This window comes from Tarenaya hassleriana, unplaced genomic scaffold (genome assembly GCF_000463585.1).
Source record: "Tarenaya hassleriana unplaced genomic scaffold, ASM46358v1 Cleome24, whole genome shotgun sequence".
NCBI lineage: Eukaryota > Viridiplantae > Streptophyta > Magnoliopsida > Brassicales > Cleomaceae > Tarenaya > Tarenaya hassleriana.
This window is the reverse complement of record NW_010965696.1, coordinates 1,547,647-1,575,423: the sequence shown is the minus strand read 5'-3', so window position 1 is coordinate 1,575,423 and position 27,777 is coordinate 1,547,647. Positions and strand designations below refer to the sequence as shown.

The 27,777-nt window shown below is 33.8% G+C and overlaps 5 protein-coding genes and 1 non-coding gene across 9 annotated transcripts in view; 1 reads left to right on the top strand and 5 right to left on the bottom strand.

Moving 5' to 3' along the window:
* Positions 1–728, top strand: part of LOC104815849 (myb-related protein Myb4-like) — a 1,498-nt gene extending 770 nt beyond the window's left edge. The window contains exon 3 of the mRNA XM_010544435.2: positions 109–728. Within this exon, the coding sequence (XP_010542737.1) occupies positions 109–673 (565 nt within the window). The 3' untranslated portion in view covers positions 674–728. The remainder of the gene's footprint in view (positions 1–108) is intronic.
* Positions 729–2,085: 1,357 nt separating this feature from the next.
* On the bottom strand, positions 2,086–2,157 carry TRNAE-UUC. Its single transcript has one exon. It is a non-coding gene; the product is annotated as a tRNA-Glu (tRNA).
* Positions 2,158–2,295: 138 nt separating this feature from the next.
* Positions 2,296–4,765, bottom strand: LOC104815848. Its single transcript, XM_010544434.1, has 5 exons — positions 4,563–4,765; positions 3,726–3,898; positions 2,967–3,150; positions 2,715–2,821; positions 2,296–2,585 (listed from the first exon to the last, which is right to left on the bottom strand). Exons 1-5 carry the CDS (start codon positions 4,632–4,634, stop codon positions 2,504–2,506), a joined length of 618 nt encoding a protein of 205 aa, XP_010542736.1. The 5' UTR covers positions 4,635–4,765; the 3' UTR covers positions 2,296–2,503.
* A 2,566-nt stretch (positions 4,766–7,331) lies between these two features.
* LOC104815847 (transcription factor GTE4-like) lies at positions 7,332–10,338 on the bottom strand. Of its 4 annotated transcripts, XM_019202798.1 has the most exons (5): positions 9,455–10,338; positions 9,237–9,330; positions 8,618–9,144; positions 8,332–8,388; positions 8,062–8,080 (listed from the first exon to the last, which is right to left on the bottom strand). In XM_019202798.1, the coding sequence occupies exons 1-3, from the start codon at positions 9,839–9,841 to the stop codon at positions 9,068–9,070; spliced, it is 558 nt and encodes a 185-aa protein (XP_019058343.1). In that variant the 5' UTR covers positions 9,842–10,338; the 3' UTR covers positions 8,062–8,080; positions 8,332–8,388; positions 8,618–9,067. The 4 variants fall into 4 exon arrangements, with proteins under 4 accessions (XP_010542730.2, XP_019058342.1, XP_019058341.1 ...); XM_010544428.2 differs by adding an exon at positions 7,332–7,589 and having other exon boundaries at positions 7,917–9,144; positions 9,455–10,248; XM_019202797.1 differs by having other exon boundaries at positions 8,016–8,388.
* Positions 10,339–11,660: 1,322 nt separating this feature from the next.
* On the bottom strand, positions 11,661–12,003 carry LOC104815845 (CLAVATA3/ESR (CLE)-related protein 5-like). Its single transcript, XM_010544427.1, has one exon. The coding sequence runs from the start codon at positions 11,945–11,947 to the stop codon at positions 11,705–11,707; it is 243 nt and encodes an 80-aa protein (XP_010542729.1). The 5' UTR covers positions 11,948–12,003; the 3' UTR covers positions 11,661–11,704.
* A 10,880-nt stretch (positions 12,004–22,883) lies between these two features.
* LOC109116767 (CLAVATA3/ESR (CLE)-related protein 4-like) lies at positions 22,884–23,410 on the bottom strand. The gene has a single exon (XM_019202773.1). It carries the CDS (start codon positions 23,331–23,333, stop codon positions 23,088–23,090), a length of 246 nt encoding a protein of 81 aa, XP_019058318.1. The 5' UTR covers positions 23,334–23,410; the 3' UTR covers positions 22,884–23,087.
* Positions 23,411–27,777: the final 4,367 nt, after the last annotated feature.

Here is a 27,777-nt window from a genome sequence, read left to right as displayed (position 1 = left end):
TCGTGTACGGGAAAGATAACCTACAAAAGATATCGATGAAATCCATAATATATACATGTATATATATATGTATGTATGACAACTTTATTTTAAAATTTATTTGATCAGATGGTCCGCGATTGCTGCCAAATTGCCAGGACGAACAGACAATGAGATAAAAAACGTCTGGCACACTCATTTGAAGAAAAGAATCAACAGTAATAATAATGATATCATGAGACATGCCAAAGACAAGAACCCATCATCATCATCATCATCATCATCTATCGAGAGAGACCAAGGTCTCGGGAGCAAAGGTGGAGAAGCCATTGATGGCGGCATGGAGCGACCAACCTCGCCGTTACAGTCTGGTAACGACACCGACACCTCATTCGAGAACGTTGATAATAACAAAGAGGAAGGCTTTCCAATGTTGATAGATGAGAGTTTCTGGTCAGAGATTTCATCTATAATGGATAACAATTCTTTGGATGATAAGAAGATTGAGATGATTTGGACGAAGGCTAATTCATTTCAAGATCATGGCGATGATCATTATAATGATGACGATGACGATGTGAAGAATAGAAGCAAGGGTCGTCATCAGTCAGAGCTGTACAATAACGGTGATGTTGAATATTGGTTTGGTCTTCTCACCGGAGCTGAGGAGCTTTCCGACATCCCCGAGTTTTGATCTTCTTTGTCTTTTTGTGTGGACCAATAAATTAGAAAAGTCCATTTGCTCTCTCTCTCTCTCTCTCTCTCTCTCTCTCTCTCTCTCGTGCAAAACGTGGATTTCAGGTAGTGGGGGCGTAGATTCACCAAGCTTTTGTCGGCTTGATCTTTGATCATATCCTCATCAATAATTCCTCTTTAAAAAGAAAATTATTTATAACGAGAAAATAGCCTTACAAAAAATTGTTTTTCATTCATCCATAATAATATTTACATTTGAACTCTAGTGAGCAAATAATAATATTAATAATATAAGAAATAAAATTACCCTAGAAAACGTATATTAGAGCGGTTATAAGTGAATCAATACACTTTGCTTCTCGTTGTCTCACTAATCTTTGCTTAGGGTTTTATATACTGGGAATTGCAATATTTTTCCTCGTGAAAAATACAATAATTCAGTTTTTTCATGTGATTATATTAAATTATAACAAGTTGTTGATTACTATAAGCAAAAGTAAGCCAGGCTTTTGTTTTGTTCATGTTTAGTAAATAATAAATTTGATTTTGTCTAATATATGTAAGAAGCTTTTCGCCACAATCGTTGCTGTTTTCATGCTTGTCCTTAACGATAATCAAATAAATTTATCATATAATCTCGTTTGTATCATATTATATCAATAAATAGTAAATAACATATATATATATATATATATATATATATATATAATATGCATGTTTGCTTCTGAGTACTAGATATCAAGCATTGGTTTAAATTTCTGGCCACTTGCAAAAAACAACTTATTTAACTTGTAAAACTTGATATTGGCAACAAATGCGAATATTAAGGAATAAAGTTGACATTTTATTTGGTACCAAAAAAAAAAAAAAAAGGATAATCATAAGGTACTAATTAGGATAAAATTGAATATATAAACAGTATATATATGGAGCAAAGTTATAAATCTTTTTGTTGATCGAAATAGTAAAAAAAAATTAAAAGTATGATTGATTGTACATTATATATTAAATTTTTTTGGACTAAATTATATTTTGGCATTTTAATTTCTTAATTATATGTTCTTTTTCATTATATTATATAAATAGCAGTACTTTGGGCTACAAAGATGATAGGATTAGTAGTGGTATTTAAATATGTATATTGCCAAGGTCCTCATATCGTCTACTTTGGTGGCTCTCTCGGCATAATTTGCAACTTTATTTAGCTGCAGATTTACTTAATAGATTTGGAATTATCAACCTCTATTATTATATAGACACATGTACAATTGGGCATATAGGGCATATAGAGAATCATTTCTATGATTATAAGGTTGAAAAATACAAATTTATTGGATTAAATAGATTTTGCACCGTTAGTGTCAACAATTATTTACCTATTAAAATGAAAATTTTGAAAGTTGAAAAAAATTCGGTTGCCGGGAATCGAACCCGGGTCTCCTGGGTGAAAGCCAGATATCCTAACCGCTGGACGACAACGGATTTGGTAAGGACTATTTTTATATATATTTGCTAAGGCTCAGATATTATTTAATTTCATTTTCTTTTTGCGCTGAAAAGAGATGTAATTTGAACTCTGATGGAGATTGATCAACTTAAGAAAGGAAAACAAAAACATGGTTAAGAACCAACAGACAACAATTGCCACTCTCTGCCTCCAAGCTACAAACTGTTTCCAAATCGTCTTCTTAGATTCAAACTCGGAGTTTACCATAACTGTAACCTTATTGTTTTCCCATTGGCATCGGATTTGTGGATAGAACGGAAATAAACCAGGGTGGTGCAAGCAGGAAAAAAAATGGCAATCCTTCGTTAGGAACGACTGTTTTCACGCCTTGTGGTTTTTCGTCATCTCCTCCACATCGAGTTCTACTGCCAGTACCGACGAATCCTCGTGTATGGCGTCGCAACTGATAAAGCAAAACCCAGAATTCTTGTCACGACAAGATTTCAGGAAGAAGATGGTAATATATACATTCTTTCCTAGTTCTAAAGCAAACGCATGATAATGCTGCTGATAAAGGAAACGAGCCACCAACCTGTTATTCACCGGACCATGATCCACGGCTGTCCGGAGGCAATATATCGCTCTGCCAACTATGTCTCCCATGGAAATCGGACCAAAAGTACGACTGTCATAGGCTTCCTGTTAAAGACAACCAGGTTTATCAAGATTCATGCTCAAGCCAAATGTTTACGAGATCCATTTTCAAAGGTAAGTCACGTCTATTGCTTCAGTGCCACAAAGGATAAAGTTTAAAAAAGATATTTCGGAATAGTTTGTGATGTACCTTAGGTTTCAACTCCTGGTTTTCAGCTACAACCCAGCACTGATCATGCTCGAGAACAAAAGGTTCGTCTTTCAAATCAGTGGATACCATTTCACACCCTGGAATGGCTGCTAATCTCCTGACCAGATACTTATCTGATTTGTTCGGATCTTTCAAGATAACAGCATCTCCGACGAAAACATACCTAGCCAAAAGCATGGAATCACTAATCAAGCTCTGAAATAAAACATGGGTGACACAGTTACGCTGAAGGGGGAGATGATTTGAGTATATTTGAGGCTCAAGACAAGTACCTATACGAAAAATTAAGTAAAGCCGAAAACTTTAGTTTTTGTATAAAATACACAAAGTATTATCATAAGCTTGCAATAGTAATATCTTTTTTTTGGGTAATCGGGTGTCCTTAGCCGAGGTCCAGACTAATCCCAGGATCGGGAGCAAACCATGTGATAGTAATATTTACCATGAACTCATGGTAGGAGTAGTCTGTCAATATCAACGAAGTAAATTCAATTCAATCCACCCTGAGCAAATGCAAGTGTTCCATACAAGAAACATGATCCCACTACCGAGTTTTCAATAAACAAAACAAAAAGAACACTGAATTTGTAATCACTAGTGACACTTATCCACAGACTATAAGTTAAACTACCCGGGATTGTTGGACTGGTCTGATTGGGCACTAAAGTTGCGACAAGGTAAGTTCGAGGTTGGAACTCAAAAGTAAGAAATGATATTTAATGCCATCACATACCATACCTTGCATCAGGAATTGGTAGCTTTCGAACAAGTAGAGTATTTCCATGTGTTGCCATGGTTGGAGCCATCTCTTGTCCTTTATCCCAGTGTAAGTAGGTTAACCTTCCGTGAAACAGATTCTTACAAACTATACCAAGGAGTTCCCGATCACTGATCTTCTCTTTCCGATAACTCTGACATCAAGTAAATCGCGTATGATAAATAACAAAGATTCAATGGCACACTCTCATCAGTAAAAGTGCAAGCAATAAACGGAATCCAGAGGAAAGTATCTGCTGCAGCAAGTAGGACCTAGAGCAGACAGATCAAGAAACACCTTTCGGGTTATAGACTTCAATCGTGATTGAGTAAATGGAGTGATCCAAAATTCTTACTAATATGGTATCGTTAACGATACAGATACCATGGCGAATGCAAGAGTTGTAATCGACATTGCATATGCTAAATAACGTAACATTGAGTTCCTTCATAAACAAACAGTTCTAAACAGGAATTCAAAGAACCAGAGAAAGCTCAATCCAACAAAAAGTATGCCCGTTTCATCAAAACAAATTGTTCTTGTTCTGTCTCCAACTAAGGAGATATGAATTCATTTTGTTCAACAGCATAGTCTCCGAAAAGCAAATGTCTCAAACAATTAAGATTTTATGCATTACATTTCTCAGTTCATCCTAATCGAGTTTGAAGGGGGGGGGGGGAAAGACGAAACCCTAGACATTTCGATCAATTTCCAGACAAACCCATCGAGAACAGAAATCATAGACGCTGAAGAGAAATAAGAAAAAAAGTATAAGAGGAAAAAAAAAGCTGAATCGAAAGCTAGAGATATCGAAGAACCTTGACGCTGAGGGTGAGGGAGTACTCGAGCTTGTGAGCCAAGTATCGGAACCAAGTCGATATCGAAGCCATGGCCTGAATCTGAGAGAATCTCAGCCCCGATATGCTTCAATTAAGGAATTGGGTTCTTCGCGGTGCTGAAACAGGCGCTGTGTCCGTCGTCGTCCCCGCCACCGTGCTGGCCGCCGCGGTATAAATAGGCAAAACGCACACACAATGTGCTTTCTCTCGAGAAATATTTCGTGAAGGGAAAACTTCAAAAACTACCCCCCAACTTTTTAAATGTTTCCTAAATTGGCCCGAATTAAATAATATTACAGGAATAACCCAAATGAGTGAACCTCGTGTGAATTAAATAATTTTTCAATGTTTTTTTACTCTATTCCTCTAGGTGAATATCAGGAACGATAATAATTGAATTTTAAAATAAATCTACAATTTAGAAATAAAAAAATATTTCTAATGTACACGTGACATCAAAATCCCCTTCTAATGAACTATATATGTTTCAACATTAAAATTAAAAAAAGGTGTACACATAGGTTGTAGAGTATACGAACTCTCTAACACATGTACACTCATTATGTTCGTCGCCGCATTTGTACAAATTTTCTGACATAAAAAAAACAGAGAAAAGAGAAAAGAGAAAAAGCAGTTGAAAAATAACGAGACTAGTGATTTCCTCCACGAGTGTATATACAAGTAATATGCAAATTAATATAAATATATATATATACATACATATTTATAGTGTGTCTGTGCATATAAAAGTCTTCGTTTCATCACATTAATCACAAAGAAAAAAAACCAACAAAGAAGAAAGACGAGATTCTCCTTCCCACCAAGAACTGTCTTATCACTCTCTCTGTTTCTCATCGTCATCTCATCATCATCATCGTCATCATCTGCAGAATCTGATAAATTCAGAAGGAACAGCCAAGCTTGGTGCTTACGAAGGATAGATTGCTAAGGTGGAATAGGATACAGGTTAACACTTGTGTGCTATGTAATCACTTGTGTGCTATGTAATCAGGGAGAGGAATCGCACAATCATCTATTCTACGACTCTTCCTATAGCTCGGAAGTATGGTTACCTCTCGCGGGGAAGATTTGGCCTAACCCTCCGGTGGAACTCTCATCTTGCCAGACTTGGCTAAGGCGCATCATGGAGGCTGAAAATGCATGGCGAATAACACTCCTAAAGGTACTAATCCAACATTCTCTATATAAAATTTAGAAGGAACGCAATGCCAGAATCTTCAAAAACACTGCAGCAAATGCCCAAATGCTCCGAAGACGATTGGACCGTTCTGTCCGAAGCACTCTATTATCGCTCCAACAGGAACGCGACTGTGAAAGCAACACCCTTCTCCAGAAGTGGTATTCTTTATCTCTTGATCGAGAAACGTAATTATATGATCTGATTGGTTATGTATATATTTCATTGTAAGGGTTCTTTAGCGTAAGCTTGATTTGTGGATCTTGGATCTTGGACTATGTACCACCCCTTTTGATAAATATATCCAAATTTCATCCAAAAAAAAAAGCTTGGTGAGTGGAAATATATCTGTACAGAACACAGTTTCTCGTAGACGTGGTTCAAGAAGGGGCAGGAAGACGAGTTCTTGTCCTAGATTCCATCAAACAAGGTGATGCATGGCGAGGAATGGACGTCTGATTTTCAACACGTGGCATTGGTGGACTCACACCTCCGGAATCCAGCCGTACGATCTCCTCCTCCCTCTTATTATTATTATTATTATTATTATTATTATTTGTTAAAAATCAAATAATAATAATCGTGGGGTTATTTGGTTTTGTGCAGATGGGATTATATGAGGGAAGGGGACAAGTTATACAAAGACATGAACCGTTTGGTGGCATACTACAAAGGTCTAACCACATGGGCAAGATGGGTTGACCGAAACGTCGATCCTTCACGTACCCAAGTCTTCTTCCAAGGTGTTTCCCCTGTCCATTTCGAGTAAGCACTCATTTCCCTCTGTTTCGTCGGTCCATTAACCGAAACCCAAATCGAAATCAACCAACTTGTAAACGATGAACAGCGGGTGGGAATGGGACGAGCCATCGCAGTCATGTGGAGGGCAGAAAGAGCCATATATGGGTACGAGGTATCCAGGGGGATTGCCATTAGGTTGGATAGTGGTTAACAAAGTGTTGAGCCGAGTCAAGAAACCGGTGACGCTTCTCGACATAACAAGGCTGTCGGAGTATCGGAAAGATGCGCACCCTGGCTTTTTCAACGGTTTACACCACGATGGCCTTGACTGCAGCCGTTGGTGCCTACCTGGTCTACCCGATACTTGGAATCTTCTTCTTTATGCTGCTCTCAATGGATAGTTCTCGCCCTCTTTCTTAAGACCGTGTACCTAAGTTTTGATTTAAAGATAACTGTTAGTCGAAATCCAAATCCGAATCTGAAGGTCGGGTTATAATCGTCAACAGACCCATATTGATCCCGCCAATGAACGAGTTCGACTTGCAGGTCAGGCAATTACTCAAAATCTCAGGTTCTCATGTTTTACAAGGTAAGGCGTTCCATCGATGTCATCCACTCGAGTTTCTCAATCGGCCTGGCCAAACTCGGCCTCGCGAAAGGTCGAGGAATCGAGCTTAGGGCACCCGGGTGACGGGTTGAAATCGAACGTTAGGCATATTTGACTGCCTGGATACCGAATTCAGGTTCTGGTAACCCGCCGTCTCGGGCGGATAATGTACCCGGGCAAACTGGAAAATGGGGACACGAGAAAGAGGGTAAAGGAGAACCCTTTCCTTTGAATGCATTATATCCCAAAGACTTGTCGGAGAAACAGAGAGTATTTGAAGAAAACCTTCAAAATAATATATATTCTACGCTAAGAAACATGATAAAAGACATATAATCAACAGGGAATCTGGGAAGTGAACCACTCCATGACATGAATCGGCGCCTTTATCAACCCCAGAGCCACCTCCACTATCACCGTCACGCACAGGCAACATGGGCATATGCACGATAACAACAATCTGAAAAAGGGAAAAATATGTATATGTTCAAATACAATTCTGATCCCAGCTTCATGAACTTCAAATTCAAATCCGAATCAGTCACAACCCATACGGGATTCAGAAAAGAGGTGAACAAACTCGCAGATAAGAAAGACCATGTTAGGGTAAAGTTGCAACCTGATTCCATATGTCAAACCAAAAAGGAATATTACTTTGAATTATCGGAACAAACATGAAATCGATCACGGCAGAGACGCGGGAGAGGGACAGAATTGTCGAGCAAAATCACTTTTAGATGGAAAAACCCAGGAGGAGGAGGAGGGAGAGAGAGAGAGAGAGAGAGACCCGACGATCCAGATGAAGACGCCGATGATGGAGAGGAGGAGAGAGAGGAAGGCGAAGGGCAGTCCCAATAGGAAGCCCAGAGGGCGACAGTCTCCGTCACACATGGCTCTCTTCTTCTTCTTCTTCTTAACTGTTGCCCGTGTGGTGCCGAAATTGAAGGTGGCCTGAGTACTTATGTATACCGAAACAAAATGTTAATAAAAAAATGAATATAATAATACTTACCCTTCCGTATTAGAAAAGTTTGGTGGGTGGGACAGGAGGAGAAAATAATAAATAAATACAATAATAATGGGTTTGGTACTACGTAAGATTAGGAAAAAAAAGGCTTTAATAATATATATATATATATATATATAAGAAGGGGGAGGGAAGGAATCATTGAATAATGGTTTGCGAGAGAAGAGGAAAGCACCCATTCTCTTGTGAATTTTGATGCCAACCCTGTCTCCTGTGTGTCACTTTCCAAATACTGTCATTTGTCAACAAAAGTTAGATATAAGATTTTCTGAGCACTTCATCTCTGCCAAACCCCGAAACAATAATTATAAAAAGAGAGAAGAGAAAAGAAAATATTCATATTCCATCAGTCTGCAACTTGCAAAGGAATCCTGAATCTGATGCTTGAACCCTAAAACTCAAAGATGGAAGAGAGGAATGAGCTGTGTGTGGGGGAGAGAGAGATGCTCAATGAGACTTACAATAATGATATGATGATGATGTCTGGCTTCTCACTTCTCCACCTAAATGGACAAGACCAGACCAAACCCACATCCAACCATTTCTCCTACCATACAAATCCAGCAATCACTTTTTTCAATACCCCAAAAATAAATTTAAAAAAAAAAGATTTCATCCCTTCAAATATCTTTTGCTTTACACACATTCATCTTCTTCCTAAAAACCATCTTCCTGCCCACTCCTCCACTTTGCTGTACATATCATATTATCATCCCTTACATTAATATATTCCATCCCCTTTAAAACAACTCCAACCATCCTCTTCCTCTCTGTTTCAGAGAATATTATCAAGAAAGAAAAAAACTCACAATGTAATGCCAAGGCCACAGGATTGGGTTTTGTGCAACACCAACAGTTGGAAATCTCTGACGAACTATCAATCAATAACCCTCTCACAGCACAAGGGTATATCATGAGAGAGCCACACTTGTGCTCATAGGTCTGATCTGATCTGATCCAGATGATGAAAAGCTATCATTATCTGAATCTGCAACAAACATAGAGATTCAGAAGGAAAATTCACTTAAGCAACAAGCAAGTTAATGTTGAGATGTTAACACGACCGAGAAGAAGAGTTACCACTAGAAGTACTGAAATCACTAGTAGAGCTGTTATCTCTGCTTGCCCTGCTACTTGGCTTGTCTATTTGAGGAGGAAGGAATACTCTTTTGAGCTGGTGGAGTTTACAAACAAGGTGCAGAAACAGGATGAGTTCATCGTTATCATAAGACAAAGAGACGATTCCCAGGTAATTCATTGGCAACAACAGACATTTTACAGGTTTGCTGAGAAATTACCTGTTCCACCCTCCCTGGGGGCCCCTCTGCCACCCCCGGGCATGGTTGAATCGTATTCTTATCCACAGAGGCCACACCGAGAACATCTTGAACTTCAACAGCTTTATCAGAATCATTCATGCGTGGGTTTTCAGAGGGTTCATCAATTGAGGCCTTTGCGTCCCCCGGCGAAATGGTCTCTGGAGCCGCAACTTCAACAGATTGCTTCTCCGCAACAATAGAATCCACAGCATTTTCGTCTAGGGCTTCCGGAGGGTTTACGCGGCTAGTTTCGTTCCGAGCTTTCGTTTCTACCTCCGGCTTCTCGCGATCGTCGGCAACGGCAACGTTCGGCGTCTGTTTTCTTTGACATCTCCCTCTCCTCGAGTAAACTTCAAAGCTTCGCATCTCTTTGCCTTCATCATTTCCTTCTCCGCTAACAGGCCCCGAAGTGTACCACGAAAAACCCAAAATTCAAGCCCTTATCCCGCTCGATTTATGCTTCCTTCTCTTCTCCAGTTCAGATAAACAGAGATCCTCCCTCAAAACAGCGCAAATCTGATTTCTGCTACCATGAAAGAAAATGAAACCCTAATTTCCAGACGGAAGCCTCCGGATTGAAACTAGGGTTTCGTCGCCGGAAATCGTGACGGTGCAATAATTCCTCCGATCTACGATCCGATGCAATAGAAACGGAGACAACGGATCCACGCCGCTAAAACAATTAGGGTTTGGAGCTCGATACCTTTCCTTCTCCGGTAGCCTCTCTCTCTCCCGGGAACAGTACATAGCCGTTGTTATATGGTTGAACTTTTTCTCCATCATTAAAATACAACGTACATATAATGTTAGCGGTGTTTATCTATCAAAATTTAGGATGGGAAACTTGTATTCGTCATATAAAGTAATTTAAAAAATATATATGTATGAGTGCGTGTATATATATAATAGAGATTAATCATGAACTTCTTATCTAATACAATGGTGTGGGTAACATTAATCTCTAATTATATATTTTTTAAGATTTAATGGTATGTATGCTACTGCAAACACTTTGTTTTTAGATCGATCTTTTCCTTGAATAAATATTATCATAATGGGCTGTCCTGAATTTCTATTTTACTTAATGTGGCCCATTTAGTTATTTATGGAGTGAAGGAATTTATGATCCTTTTAGGCCCATTTCAGGCCCATTTCATACAGTTTTTTTTTCATTTGCCGTTGCTTTTTTATTTTTCCCATCTTCTTTTTCCCGTAGGTTAAAATTTAAATGACAAAAGCTGCAGTTAACCGTAAACGCGTCAGTGAATAATTAATCCAGGGGCACGTGTATTAATTACCAAATGCAATAATCTTGTAACTTTTTTTGTCAACTAATAATCTCGTAATTCCACGCAAGGCTTCCATAAATACGCGTAATGAAGTGATCCCATGGGTACTCCTATATATATTTAAATATTTTAATATTCCAGAGATGTATACGAATATTTAAATATTTTTAATTTTTGTTATTATGATCTTAACTCCTATATATATATATGATATATCATTTCGTTCAATGAGACATTATTTAACAATTCTTGTCATCGTCAAAAATCTCTCCTAATTGTTCTTGTTTGGTACTGTTAAACTGAATGAGATTTATTGTTTCCGGTTGCTTTCTGTCCATATTTAACGGAGCTTCATATCTAACATTATCATATTTATGCATACCAAATTAAAATTGGTTTTTATTATTTCACTTATGTTTGTATAAATTTTAAAAAAAAAATAGAACTAGTTTTATGTGTTTAAATCAAACTAATGCTCCATAAAGCCAAATTATCGTCTATTTATATACCCATTTTTATTTAAAAAAAAATTGATTACGTGTAATGTCAAAGGGAGGTCAACCCATACAGACGAATGGATAATATCTCCCGCAACTCTAATTTGAGACAAGGAATATATTTATTTATCTCAAAATCTTTGGGACAAACAAGAAATATAAACAAACGAGGTTTGATATGAACCAAGACAAGCAAGTAAAAGTGTAACATCAAAACCTTGAAACAACAAGATTATGTCGAGCCATGGCATACATAAATACTTATACATAGTGGTATATGTATTCAAATCGATCCACGGTGTCTTAATGATTTGTGTTTGGAATCTCCGAAATGAACATTAGAAAATAGGTAACATAGAGTAAAAACAGTGAATATATATATATATATATATATATATATATATATATATATATATATATATATATGTATATATGTATATATATTAATGGTGCTGCGGGTCGGGTCCTCCGGGAGAAACCCTGTCGGATTCCACCATTACTCTTCCTTCGTAACCTTTAATCTTGGAGAGATCGAACCCTAGTTTACGCAAAAGAATCCGACTATCCATTTCGTTCGTGGTCCGGACATGATCCCCACGAAGAACTCGAGCACGAGAGGTAAAGACATTGCCTGAAAACACGATTAAGAGCATCAAGAAAGCTTGTTTGATGATGAGACTTGCCATAACGGGAGATTTTGTTATCGGCTCAAGAGCTAATGGAGATGATCAAAAAGGTTTAAGGTGCTGTAGAGAGAAGTGAAAGCAACATGCATGGAGAGAGGTCAATTAATTTGCTATTTATAGATAAATACAAAACGCCCATCAATTAGGGTTTGGGGGTCAGTGGAGAGAATATGATGGGATCCACAAAAAGCCAAATCCGATTCAGATTTGGGGATTATAGTATTCATTCTTGAACGTAAACACAACTGGTGGATCTCTCTCTCTCTCTCTCACTCACTCACGCACAAAGATGGACTATCATATATTTGATGATATGGGGGTCTACTGATCCCATATATTATCATAATTATCATATTGCAATTTGCAAATATTTCGGGACCATTGGGTATTTAAAACGGTTGATTATGAAGATGTGATGTATAGGGTTTGCTAGGTGCTATAATAAAACAAACACTATGCCTATAACCCTAATAATCTTCAACTAGTAAAGATTCGTTTCTTGTTCAAAAAATTAAGTGATCGCACTAAACATATCTTGTTCTTTACCCTGAAGTGTTTAATATAAGTGTATACAACATTACTCGAGGCTTATGCTATAAATATAAGTATGTGAATAATGGAAAATGTATATATGCATACATTATGTTTTGAATATGTAGTAATGTTTTTTTTTATAAACTGATAAAAAAATTTGTGACACAAAAATACGAATACCCATATGTATATATATTTGGGATTCGTTGCATTACCCTAATGTATTCTATCTTCTATTTGATTTCATACTCGAAATCATTTCATGGGTTTAAAATTTTGGATAAATATCCGGATATCCTTAAAAAAATGGATAGCTAAAATGGCTCTTATATAAATAACGTAGATAAGCTCACTTCAATTGTATTATGAAGTAATCTATCTTGTAACGACCCGATGCCGCTACGGAATGATAGAGTTGTCCCCACACATCAACATGAGACCTTTTAGCGTGTTTTGTCTTCACTCGCACATATCCCGGAAAATATTTCTCAGGAGGTCACCCATACTAAGACTACTCCAAAGCCAGCACGCTTAACTTTGGAGTTCTCTCGAGATAGACAACCGAAAAGGTAGATGTATTTAATTTGTTGCTATGAGTAGCTCAATCAATTCCTTTAAGTTATCTTTGAATGTATAGTCTCATACTTACACAGTCATCGGATATCTCTCATTCCGGTGCGTTCGATTCATCCTTGTACCCCATATCCAAAAGTTCGGCAGGAATTGCTCTTTGTCCGTACATCTCACACCGGCGATCACTCTCCCCCTCCTATGGTATCATGTACTGTCACATATCTAAATATATATTTTTGTTCAATACTATATTCATACTATTTTTATCCAATAATTCACTTCGTTTTTTAATTATCAATGCAATTTCATATATTCGAGAAAAAACAACTTTTATGCATGCACCATCACGCTATATCAAACGAAAAAGTGACACTTTCGATTTAAATCGCCGACATTATTATGCCGTCTGTATCCATGCATATGCATGCTCCATCACCTAAGTTAATCAAGGGCATTAACCTCATAAACCCGTCATAAATTACATCGAATGTATTGAATTTTGCTCTTTATTATATTTTAGGCACGGTCCGACAAATATACGTATTACCCACATGGGATATAACGTCGGACCGACTTATATCCACATGCGATGTAGGTCCAAAACAATGTTTATCCACTCTAATATAATAATATTTTGCTACCTTTTTTTTTTCATATTCTTTCGTCGCTTACATATAACTATAATTTAAATTTTTATCTTATTATAAAATGTTCAACAGCATGCCCCCTTTTCTTTAAAAATCAATTTCTTTACCTCTATTGAGTGTATTGACATTATTTTTGTGTTGATTCTTCTGTTGGACCACATTTAAACAATCTAGACACGTATTTTTGTCACCCTTGATGCCTTTTTCAGTTATATTTATGTTTGGCTACCATCTCCATTTTGTTTTAATTAATTATAGTTTTGATTATTCAATGGCTTCTTTTTAGTACTATTGATATTATTGAAAATAACTGTCTGGACCAATTACTGATTAAAACTGTTGCAATTAATATGTTTCCAAATCATTATTTACAGTTACAATAAAAACACGCGTAAGTGCACATATATATATATATATGTATGTAGTTATGTATGTATATATGTATATATAAAAAGTATCACATTGAGTTGCAAATAAATATACTGGAAATTTACGGACAAGTAATTGCTTAAATAGCTTCACTATAGGGTAAGGTAAAAGTAATTAAACCTAAAAAATCCACTATTTGTTTTTAAGAATTTTTGTTGAAAGAAAATAAAACAGATAAATAAATGCATGAAAATGACAGTGAGCCCGTGGAGGGAAAAATATCTTGCCTCTCTATCATATCCCTTCTAAAACCTAAAAGGTCACCTAAGCGTATACTAGGTTTATATATATATATATGATCTCATCTTTAATAATTTGTTAGATACTTTAATATAATATATGATTCTGGCATTAGTGTTTCATAATTTAAGAAGATACGTTACATCGTGCAATGGCGGCGTTCATCTCTCTCTCTCTCTCTCTCTCTCTCTCCTCGACTTCTTTATGGATCCATGGATGGGTTTTTTGTGGTTGCAGGCTCCACGTAAGCGAATTTGGAAGAACTAAGACCAACGGTTTTTAAGTGAGAGATAGTGAGGTTCATGTTCATGTGATCCGAAAGAAGAAAGCTACAATGGCAAACCCTAGTGGCCACGTGCGAATTCCACGTTCGCCGTTATTCTTCTTTTATCTCTCGTGAGATATTCTCCTGTAATACAATAAGGTTGCGTATTTTCATATGCCCGAGTTTTTTTTTTGATACATGGGAACCCCGTGACTACCTACCATTACAAACGGAGACGAATTGGCCACCACCCGCGCCTAACAGTCTCCATGGACCTCAGTCCGCCGGACCTGGCCACCAGGCGCGCATAACGCTCGGGCCGTAGTTGGGTTTAGGCGCCTGCGGGTCAAACCCCAAATCCACGCGCACGAGTCTGCAACACACGCGTAGGAGGTAAATCAACTCATTATGATAGACTGACAGGCGAGCAGGTCAGAGGAAGGGAGACGGCAGGATTCGAACCCCCCACCTCAAGGAGTTGCCCCCTGCTCCCAACCAATTGACCTGGCCCCGAAGGGCGATATGCCCGAGTTTTCATGTATAGATTCTAATAAAAAAACATTTATTTTGGTTACTTATATGAATGTTACAACTACAAGGATGAACAGAGCCATTTGAGATTTATAAGGCACCAGCTCCATATGAACATTATATATATATATATATATATATATATATAATTTGCAAATATATAACACGTTATTTTTAGTTGATGCGATATTCTAAGAAATAATTCGAAATTGTGGGAATAAATCCTTTAAGTGCAATGCCGACACGTCACACAACTATTACCATTTATAACAGTGTATAGGTTTTTTTTTCTCTATATAATTTCAGAGGATTATTAATTTTCTTTAAATCGCCAAAAATATTTTAAGAACTTTGCCCTTCTTTTAAGGCCCATTGCCTCTCCTATATGAGCCCATCTAAACTCATCGGCCTTTCGGCCTAAACTAAATTATAATATAAATTATATTATATTATACTTTTGATATATTTAAATTGAAACGGTAGTTTCAATAATTAAAAAGCATTGTCTATTTAACATATTATCCCGTATAAAATGAGAAAGTCTATATGTAGCCTTTAAATTTAATTTTTTAAATGATATTAATTTTATATTATCCTTTTGAACCTTAATTACATGGGCCAATCTTTTTTTAATACCATTGAAAAATGACTTTATTATATTCAATTATTGAAGAGAAAGAGGTCCATTGAAACAAAAAGTTATTCAAATGAAAAGGTTGTCCCCTGCTTTAATTTGCTTTTTGAATAAAATTAAAAATTCGATATCATACATGCATTAGTTATCAAATAATATATGTTATTTCCGTTGTAACTTTTTTTGTTAAGGATTTCCGTTGTAACTTATAAAAATAGGTACTAGTGTAACGAAAATATAATGGATAGCGCATTACGTTTTCATCAATCTTTATATAAAAAGCTATATAGAAAAGGAATATTAAATATGGAAATAAAACAAAGAAAAAATCCACCCATCCGCCGCAGGGGAGAGTTAACCCAATGAATTATATTAATTAATCGGAAAAAATACCAAAACATGATACATATTGTGCTTTATTTGGATGTTTTGGTCGGTTTTACAATATAATATATATATATATATATATAATCATAAAACTTTAGAATGTGATCGGTATATACTTTATATATATATATAAGCCAAGTTTGAATGCTCTATTGGTAAGAGAATATACAAATCATTTTTTTATTCTGTATTCAAATCCAAACATGGTGAATGGTATGGTCGGTATTTTTCTGGTTATCTGGAATATATAATTAGATTAAAGACACGAAACTTTCGAATTATAAATATATATATATATATGCGCACATATTCAAAAGTCAATAAAAGCATAGTAATATCTTATGTTTTTGTTCCAGCTCCGAAATTAGTCTGAATCTTGATATGTAACACTTGTTTAACAAACAAAAAAAATTATTATATATATATATATTCAAAAATATTGTATCTAGAATAATGTTTCTCCGATCGGATGTTATAGCAAAAATATATGAGTGGAATCAATTACAATATAGGAAAAAGCGACTAACTATCAATTCGTCCCCACTTTGTTTTCATAATAGACAAAGGTTGCACTAATTACAATATAGATTTTATCACAAAAGATATAAACATACAAAAAAAAAAGCGCACACACACGTATACATATCTTATAATATTATAGAGCTTGGTAATGACTAGAAAATAGTATAAATAAATAATAACATTACTTTTACGGAAATTAATAATAATAATAATAATAATAATTATGATCACGAATATTTCCAACGACACCACGCCGCGTGCAGGAATGGGAGCTCCTGGCCCTCGTCATGCATGAATAAGGTCACCGTCCCATTCACATGCTCAAATCCCATCTCCACGTCACCCATTTTCTTATATTAATTTCTTTTTTTTTAGGGTAATCGCATTAAAATACCCGAACTTTTACAAAAAATTTCATCATAAATATCCAAACTATATAATTGTCATATAAATATCTGAACTTTTCACAACTCTCATATAAATACCTAGACTTTTAATTTTTTTCCCAAATCAAACATTCATCCGTTAACAACGTCAATTTCAATCCAAAAAAGTGATGAGTCAGCAAAAAAATGATGAGTCAGCATTAAATATTTTATATGCTGATGACTCAGCATTAAACATCTAAATATTTTATATATTGTCATATAAATATCTGAACTTTTCACAACTCTCATATAAATACCTAGACTTTTAATTTTTTTCCCAAATCAAACATTCATCCGTTAACAACGTCAATTTCAATCCAAAAAAGTGATGAGTCAGCAAAAAAATGATGAGTCAGCATTAAATATTTTATATGCTGATGACTCAGCATTAAACATCTAAATATTTTATATACACTTAGTATTTATTTTTTAAATTGTTATAAAAATCTATACATTTTAAATAAAAAATATATTAAAATATATTTAAAAAAATTTAAATTTAAAACTATAAAAAAATTTAAATTTAAATCTTAATATAAATATAAAACTTAAAAAGATTTTAATTTTAATTTTTTATAATATTTATAAAAATTTTAAATATTACAAAGAAATGAATTGATATAGATATTAAATTTAGATATGAAAATATTTATATAGATTCTATATCTAAAAATATTTACAATTAGTAAAATGTATTTAATTTTAAATACCCTTTTATAAATTAATTAATTTTTATCCAATTATAAATTATGTATTTTGTTGAAAGTTTATTTATTAAGTAATGATTTTTTTATTGTAGACATTAAATAATAGCGTTAAACAATTTTTTAGATATATAAAATTGAAAAGAATTAATTTTAATAAAATATTATTGTATTTTAATTTATTATTTAAGAAAGATCGAATTTTATTTTTAAATTAAACTAAATTTAAATTGGAATAAAAATAGAAATAATTTTAACAAAAATTAAATCACATAAACTTTCAACAAAATTCAAAAATACATAATTTATAATTGGATAAAAATTAATTAATTTATAAAAGGGTATTTAAAATTAAATATATTTTACTAATTGTAAATATTTTTAGATATAGAATTTATATAAATATTTTTATATTTAAATTTAATATCTATATCAATTCATTTTTTTGTAATATTTTAAATTTTTTATAAATATTAGAAAAAATTAAAATTTAAATCTTTTTAAGTTTTATATTTATATTAAAATTTTAATTTTAATTTTTTATAGTTTTAAATTTAAATCTTTTTAAATGTATTTTAATATATTTTTTATTTAAAATGTATAGATTTTTATAATAATTTAAAAAATAAATACTAAGTGCATATAAAATACTTGGATGTTTAATGATGAGTCATCAGCATATAAAATATTTAATGCTGACTCATCACTTTTTTTTGTTGACTCATCACTTTTTTGGATTGAAATTGACGCTGTTAACGGACGGATGTTTGATTGGGAAAAAAAATTAAAAGTCTGGGTATTTATGTGGGATTTGTAAAAAGTTCAGGTATTTATATGACAATTTTATAGTTCGGGTATTTATGTGAGATTTTTTTAAAAATTCGGGTATTTTTATGCGATTATCCCCTTTTTTCGGGAGTGTATATTAAATATAACACTTTTTATTTGTTATATTAATCTATGTTAGAGATCGAATCAATCCTAAATCGAAATTGACCTATGTGATCCTTATTTATCAATGAGATACTCATATAACCCCCTTATATTCTAAAAAGTAATTAGTTTAGATTTCAGTAAAAAAAAATATTATCGATTTTTCTATATATTTTTAATATAATTCGGCTGTATAAAAATGGATTTTTGAATATCTTAGATCCTATTTAGGTTATTCTCGGTGTCTTTCGCGGAATGTATATGGTTTTTTCTTTACAAAAAAAAAAAACAAAAATCTTAAAAAGTATTGTGTAATTACTTCTTTTATGTCAAATAATGAGGATGTAAATTCGCTAGATGAAAAAAAAAAATCGAAGATTGGATCTTCGAAAAAGCATGTTCCGTTATTTAAACTCCTCATCAAGTATAGCCATTATAGGATGCAAAATAAATCAAACCGAAGGATTAGCGATAAACACAATTAATTAGTAACGAAATTATGTCTTTGTAAATTTGTAACAAAGAAACGGTATCGATTTTCCAATAAAGTTTCAACAAAACTGCACAAAAAAAAATAACCGTTGTTATTTTAAGACGGTTTTATAATAAAATTAATTCGTTGCAATACAAAAAAAAAATCTGAAAAAATGTCCTAATTTTTCACAAAATTTGGTAGTCAATTGGAACGAAATTACGTTGCATTATGGATGGAGTAATTTGGTAGTCATATATTTGTTTTATACAATAACACAAATGTATTAACGTCATTTCCCCTCGCCTATCGATCTCTTCCATGTGACAACAACTACGCCCATTATTACATTGCTGACGACGACGGTGTGATATTAGACTAGATTGATTTAATTTAGTTTCAATTAGACTTTGTATATATTTATTTTAAAAATTTTAGAGTTATTTTAACTTTCAATTAATTTTTTAATTTTTAATTTCAATTTTTTTACTTGAAAATACAAGCTCGCGGTTGTAAAGTGGTTGCGACTCGCAACGGTTTTCATCGAAATATTTTCGCAACAGATTTTGTAGTAACGAAATAAATTTTATTGCAAATCGTTACAATAGTTTGCAACGAGTTAGGCAGTTTGTAACAAAATTATCGCGACACAACGCTCTAGTTGTATTTTGTAACGTAAACCGAATGTGTGTTTTATTAAGTAAAATCTTATGATTTTCTTTTCTTAATTATCCGGTCATACGAAGACGAAGAGATCCCTAATTTTTTTTTTTTGGTAAGTCGGGTTTCCCAGGCCCAAGAGCCCAGACTAATCCCGGCCCACGCATGCGAGCCTGCAACACACACGTCAGTGTAAATCGGCCGAAACCGGCAGGCGAAAGAGGAATCTCCATACTATGGGTGTTGAACTCACGACCTCGCTTGAGGAAGTGAGCTCTCAACCAACAGTGCTGGGGATTCCCCAGAGATCCCTAATTTTACTTATACTATGGTGCCAAAAATTAATTATAGTACTAAATGTTGAAGTAGGAAAATGAATATGTGATTGAAAGAAAATCTAGATTTTAGAGGAACACAATATTATGTTAAATATTGTGAATCATATTTATTTCCGTTATATCTATATTTCCTTTTATTTCATTTGTTAATTTTCCTATAAATATGTGAGTTATTTTCATTGTAATGAAACAAGAAGAAGAAGAGATGTAGCAATAAAGTAATTCCGTTTATTTTCGTTTGTCTTATTATGTTTCCGCATTTTATTTTTCTACACTAAAGCTTTTACGAATTAAAATGCTAAATGACTGAATTATAATTACATATCTATCACTATAAATATCACATTACGGGAAGAACAATTTCAGTCTCCTGAAAAAAAAAACATCGTACGAGGAAACATTAGAAAACATCAATGCACTCAGTCCATCTGTAAATTATTACACTGTGTTCGATCTATACGAATAAAACTGCACGGGGGAAGGGGAACACAATAACAACTTCATCAAGAAAATTAAAAAAAAAAAAAGAAAGATCCAACAAAGTAATTAGGTTAAGGTTGTCTTTAAGGTCTGGACATGACGAGGGTAAGAGTGATGCTGAGGGTCAGGCCCTCCAGGAGAAAACCTATCTATTTCCGCGCGTACATAGAACTTCCGATGACGCTTCGATATCGACAGGTCGTATCCAAGTCGCTGCAAAAGGTCGTGGCCTCGGCGCCTATCTTTCTCCATCCAAATCTGAACTCTCCCCTCAATACCGACAAAGAGAAACCCGAACGCTACGAGCATCAGTAGTAACAACGAGCGTATAAGTGACATTTTACAAGCCATCAATCGAAACTATGTATATATAAATATGTGTCGATCGTTATAAGAAAGATAGTTATAGGATTATATGATGAGTAGAATATATAGAAGATAGGACTGAATAGGAAAAAAGCTAGTGATTCTATATATAGGCAGATGAGAAGGATCATAAGAAGAAGACAAAACATGTATATACTATTGCATAGTGGAACTATTGTGCAAACTAAATCCAATATTTAAGCTATTGAGGCGGCCACGAATTCAAATTTAAGGGCATTAATGCAGATATAAGGTTTAAATTATGGACCGCGACCTCCAATTTCATGTATCACTACCACCACCATTTGATAGAGGATTTTGTTTGTCTCTACCTCTATTTGAATTCCTTTTTATAGAATTTTCATGGGAAAACTCTATGAAAACATCCCATCTTCAACGGCACAAAAATCAATTTATCAAAGGGTATTCCGTTTTATGTTTAGTTGAAAGCTAGATTTATTTTATTCGATTCATTTCATTAACTCAGATTCGACTAATTCGGTTTGGAATAAGGATACCCACATAGAATTGTGATTTGTACTTAGTTGGTTCGATTATGTGTATAGTTATAAAACCTTAATTAATGGTCCTAAAACAAATTCTCACCCCAACATCATACATTACGCCAAATAATAATATAAAACATGTGTTTCCATTTTCTTTTTTGATAATCTGAAAGTTTATGGAGTCTTCAATCCAATTACATCTATAAGAAAATAAAAAACGTCCAAATGAATACTTTTTTTTTTGATAACTAGGATGGTTCCTCGGATCTTCGGCCCGACTACATCCACCCTAGATCCAGGACCAGCCTTTGTATATGGATCATTTTAGTCCAGAAATTATATCTTTCCCACCAGTGGAATCGAACCCAGGATCTTGATGATGACTTTGTTACCTCTCAACCACTGGGCCACCAACTGTTGGGTTCCAGATGAATACTTTGTTTCATCGTTTACGAATTAAGCCACTCAATTTTGGGGAGGTGTTTTCAAATTTAAATTAAGTGCAAAAAAGATGGATAAAATTAATGGAATATGGTAATGCGAAATGCCATTTGAGTTGCCAAGCATTAACGGTAAAGGGAGTATGCTTTTACAACGTTTGTGACTTCCTTTCGATTGGGATGACCTAATAATAATATGAATGTAGTATAGTTAAAGACTTGAAAAAGTAGCTTTTTCGAGGAAGAATGACGTCCGACACAATAGTGAAAATATTATATGTTATTTTTTTTTTGTGGATGATGAAATAATATAATGTACCTTTCTATAACATAATTATTTTTTTTGTACAAAAAGAAAAGGAGAACATCGTTGTCATGCATGCGATGCGTGTACTTTCTTAGCTAATCATAGTGAGTGAGCATCCAACTTTAACTGATTACGAATTTTGTCTGGATTATTACATATGCTTAGACATAAGTGGGATAATATAATACATACGTGTATATATATATATATATATGTATGATGTATGCGATGTATGTATAGTCTGCGATATGAGGTTCATTCTCTGTTTATATTTCTGGCTTGTTTTCACATTAAACTGAAATTAATTCTTCCTATATTGCAACGGATAGGTATATACATGTCGAGATCATTTTCAAAGTTTCTAAAATTCTCTTCACCTCTAGTTAATATATATTTATGCAAACGTTTAATAATTCATATAAAGGAGCTATTTTTTTTAATTTATGAAACTGTTATATTTCCCGTAAATAGTTCAAATTCATGGACAGCAAAAAGCTAGTGTTGTAATAACACAAAAGAAAGGACAATATGATACAAAATAGTTGATCGATTAACAAGAGACATACAAATTATGTGTTAAAACTTAAAATTAAGATGGTAACCAAAGAGTTACACCAAGGAAAGTTTTTTTTTTATGCATGCATGCATGCAAAGGCTCTCGTACAATGTTTTTTAGAAGGCCTGAAACCTCGTTGGTCATATATATCAAACTATATATATATATATATATATATATATATATATTCAGTGATGCCTAGGGTCCGGTCCGCCCGGGCTGAGCCTCTTCGAATCTGAATTGTTGGATAGAACGTTGTCTTCACCATCAGGTTCCACCTTCAGCTCTTCGGATCTCTCAATAAGTGCCCTCAGCATCTTTCTCATACTCGCCGAATCCGACCGGCTCCCTTGAACAAGCAGAGGACGACATTGATGCACCGAGATTTCGAGTAAAAGCAAGGTGAGGAAAATCCAGAATTTGAAACTTGCCATATTAATTTCAGGTATATTAGAGACTGGCGATATCCAATTCGGCTAATTCTTCTTACAACAGCTAGATTTTTGGAGTGGAAAACACAGACGATCTTGGATGGAGAGGCGTCTAAGTTAAAGGTATTTATAGTTAAGCAATTCGTTAATAAGAAAGAGATTAATGGTTACATTAATTTAAATATTTATGGTTGGGTTCATCAATATGTTATTCTCTATAATTAAGTTGAAATCGAGTCAGATCTAGTCAGCAAAATGTCGTCTCCTTCTAACTCTTGAAGGGTCATCTGCTTAATTAAGTAAGCCGTTTTTTTTTCATTTTTCTTCATAAAGGTAAAACTTTACAGATAATCATACAATAATTCTCATATATCTTATGGAATGCTAGCTAGCGATTCATGCAATCAATATGCTGTAAAAAATAAAATAAGTAAAGTAGGTGGCTTATAATCCGGCCGGTTATAAATGATCGAAAGGTTAATCCCATGCGAAAGAAGGTTTAGGGTTTAGGGTTTAGGGAGAAATAAATGTGTGCTTGATGTTATTTACAACGGATAAAAGACACGTTTGTACGAGGATAGGTGCGTGCCGTGTGTGTGTATATATATATATTGGATGCATTTATTAATGCAATAAGGGTCACAGCCTTATCCTAACCTAATATTATTTACCAAAGCTTTTGCTGTCTTCGTCAACATTTAGCACATACGAAACTGACGTCAAATCTTGTTTCCGTGAAGTGATGAACACGTTTCATGGAATACCTTTTTTTTTTACTTTGGGTAAAGGTCATGAAATACTTCTTTCCACTAAAAAAACAAAAAACAAATAGATCTCCTTCTACATTATAATTCATCGCCTTGCGTTATTCTTCTTCTTCGGCCTCGGTTTCATGGTGGTCAACCTTCTTCCCGCTCTTTTTTTTATACTTCTTCTTCTTCGAATCTTTATATGACTCGGAAAATTACAGAGTGAGCGAGCTCTCATCAGATCTAGGGTTAGCTCCTGCTTCATCATCACCATGGACAGAATCCTAATTAGTACCATACCATGAACTTATCTCGTGAGGATCTTACACTACGTACCAAACATGCATGAACGTACAGTAAAATACTTCAATCTAACAACACACTGAATTCAGTTCATTCCTTGTAGAGTTGACGTCGAAGTGACGACGACCAAGCGCATGAAGCTTGCACAGTTTTCGCATGCATGGAAATGACGTGTCAGACAAAACTAAAACCTTAAAAAACATATTATACGTATGTGTGTGTGTGTGAAGTGGTTGCCGCGTCCATTTCAATTTAGGTGTAAGAGACAAGAAGCAACAAAAGTCGGAAATTAAAAATTCGAGGAGAAAGGGAAAAAGCAACATGGCTTTTCAAACCATGGTTCTGATATATGATTTGTTCTTTTTGGTTCCTATATCTAATTTTAATGTTTTACGACTGTCTTATTCGGGTACAAAATTAATAATGTAACATGATGAATCCAACGGAGATTCAGCACACAAAACTTTATATATATATATATATATATATATCAACATCATCGTCATTCATCATCACTTGAGATTCTGTCACAAATTAATTATAGTCATGCATCGTGATTGTGAAAGGCTTCGTGCTTTGTGGTTGCCCAATTTTATATGGTTGGTTAGGAAATTCAAAATAATGCGCAATTAAACTATATATTACACACACGCACGCATTAAAATGACAACATGCACCATTTGATTTTTGAGAGTTGGAACCAACCTTATGCAAACCTTGTCGTCGCAAAAAACAATATCTGAAAGATCACATATCTGTATACTTATATAATTCCCAGTCAACTTTACTCTGCTTAAGTGGAGAACTATATATATTATATGTCAAATGCGTAGTACAATACATTATGCTAATTTTAAGAGCTTTACACAGCTGCAAACGAGGTCTTAAAAAAAAATGGATATTATTGGGTTTACCGTTTTATTGTTTTCAAAATTACTTTAAAGTAATATATAAATAATTTTTTATCGATGTACAATGAAATAGTATCTAAATAATAATTTAACTATTATCTTTCTTAAGTGGACCGACTTCGTACTAATAATATGTATAATGCCTACTCTTCTTTTTAACTTTTAATATATATATATATAACACAATACAATTAATATTCTTGTCCATGCTGGTAATAAGAATTCAGAACAAGTTAAATTTAACTCAAATAGTTTGTTCTCCTTCTGGATTTCAGGCGCTCATCGTCTACAAGAAAAGACCGTTTAAATAGGTGAGAGTCAACGTTGACTGGTCATCAAGCCTCTCAGTCAAAGTTGGTCAAACCAAAAGTAGGCGATTCGACGGCCATGTAAGGGAAAGGTTTTTAGGGTTTATTATTATTATTATTATTAGGGCGGACTATGCAAATACAATGATTGCCAATTTATTATTATTAAATACTTTGGGCGAGAATATTTTATTTCGTACTATTGTGGATATTAAAATTTGTATTCAAATAGAATATATTTCTATAGAATGAAAATTGAATTGTGTGGATCGCTTATAAATTCTTAATGCTTTAATTATAGATATATGTTTCCACTAAAATTTTAAATCTTTATTCGCATGTTTCTTACCTCACCGTTCCATATAGCACCACTAAGTACTAACCCACCATTTTAAAAAAAAAATAATTTGTCCTAATAATAAAAAAATAAAGGTCAAATGGATTGCGCACCCAAAGAAAGGAGCTTTATCTTATCGAATGTATAGTTCAAGTTTCGGCTTTTTTATCCAAATATATAGAGAAAGCTTTTCTATTTGCGGGCTGTGCCTTTACCATAAGAAGCACTATATGTATATATCTATTCTTAATTAGCGTTGACTTTGCCTTTAGGTGGGCCCTTTTGGATTTGATATCTCGGTTAGTATTTTTTTTGATAATTAGTGGCCCAGGACGGGATCGAACCTGATATCTCGGTTAGTTGATGATTAAATCGGGGTTATGTGACTTAATCAACCATTATATTTATAGTATTCCTTTTGTTTTTTTTTTTTTGTTATGCTTGTGGTTCGGCGGAGCAAAAACAATATCCGTACGTGATGGGGAAGAAAAGTGACACCAATTGATATAATATATACATATATATATATATATATATATAAGATTATAAGAAGCGGCGGTTGGTTTTCAATTCAAGTTGCTAATTATTAAAAAAAAAAGGGAACATTTATTTTTGTTTTCAATAAAAAATGGAAACTTTATTGGTACAAAGTAACCCGTTTTTTTATTCGTCATTCTTTTTGTTAAACAAAACAAAATATTTTATCTTGGATATCTAATAACAAATTTTGAATGTTCTTAACTTATATACGAAAATAATTAAAAAAAATGAATGCAATTTTTTTTTAGAAATAAATATTTTTCTTATAAAAATTGAGCCGATATAAAAAATTGAAGAGATGCAGTTTCTATAAAACAAAAAAAAAAACAATCGAAACGAAATATAAGCGAAATTCAGAATATGGACCATAAACAAAACAAAACGAATTTTGTAAAAACACAGCAAATCAACAATTTACACAATATGTACGCAACTTACATATATGATATTAATATAAGTTCTTGATATGTCAACATATCGAACCTAATAACGTGAATTCCATCAGATATGTAGAGTTTAAGTAAACGGAGGCATTGTTCATATAGAACGGTATCATATGCATGCATGCATGTATGAATATATGCATGCATACATGTATGTATATATGTATGTATGTATGCATGTATGTATGTATTAAATCTAAAAAGAGATTCAAATGAACTTTATTTTCAATCTGTAATGAAAATATCATTAACCAAACTCATGAAATAAAAACCCAAACTCAGGTAAGCCTTATAGGTATATGGGCCTTATCCTAAGTTGGTCTAAATAATCCAAGATTCAAAATCACGCACGTTTTTTTTTTCTTTTGTATTATTATTGCTCCAAGCCATTGATTTCTTTTTTGCACGTACATATTGGGCATGCATGTGTACGAGCGATCACATCACAACCATAACATGCATACATGTGCATATTACCATATTATACATATACACGCAAATCAGTAGTCCAAATTAACGAAATAAATCACGTGTGTGTATGTATATATAATTTGAAATGCAAAGGCGTTGTCAAATAAACAAGAAAAATAAACAATTCGTTTTATATATTTCAATAAATTTTTGGAAAGTTTTTTATATATTATAATCCAATGTGAAAGTGCCAAGAATGTGAGAAGGAGAAAAAGTATAACAAAATCAACCAAGGACACGAATTATGTCATTAACAAGAAGAATAAGATTGATAAGAGAAAGAAACTAATATCCAGACTCTACTGGCGTCGATAAATGCATAAAAATAACAAGTTTGATACACACACACACACACACATATATATATATATATATATATATGTAT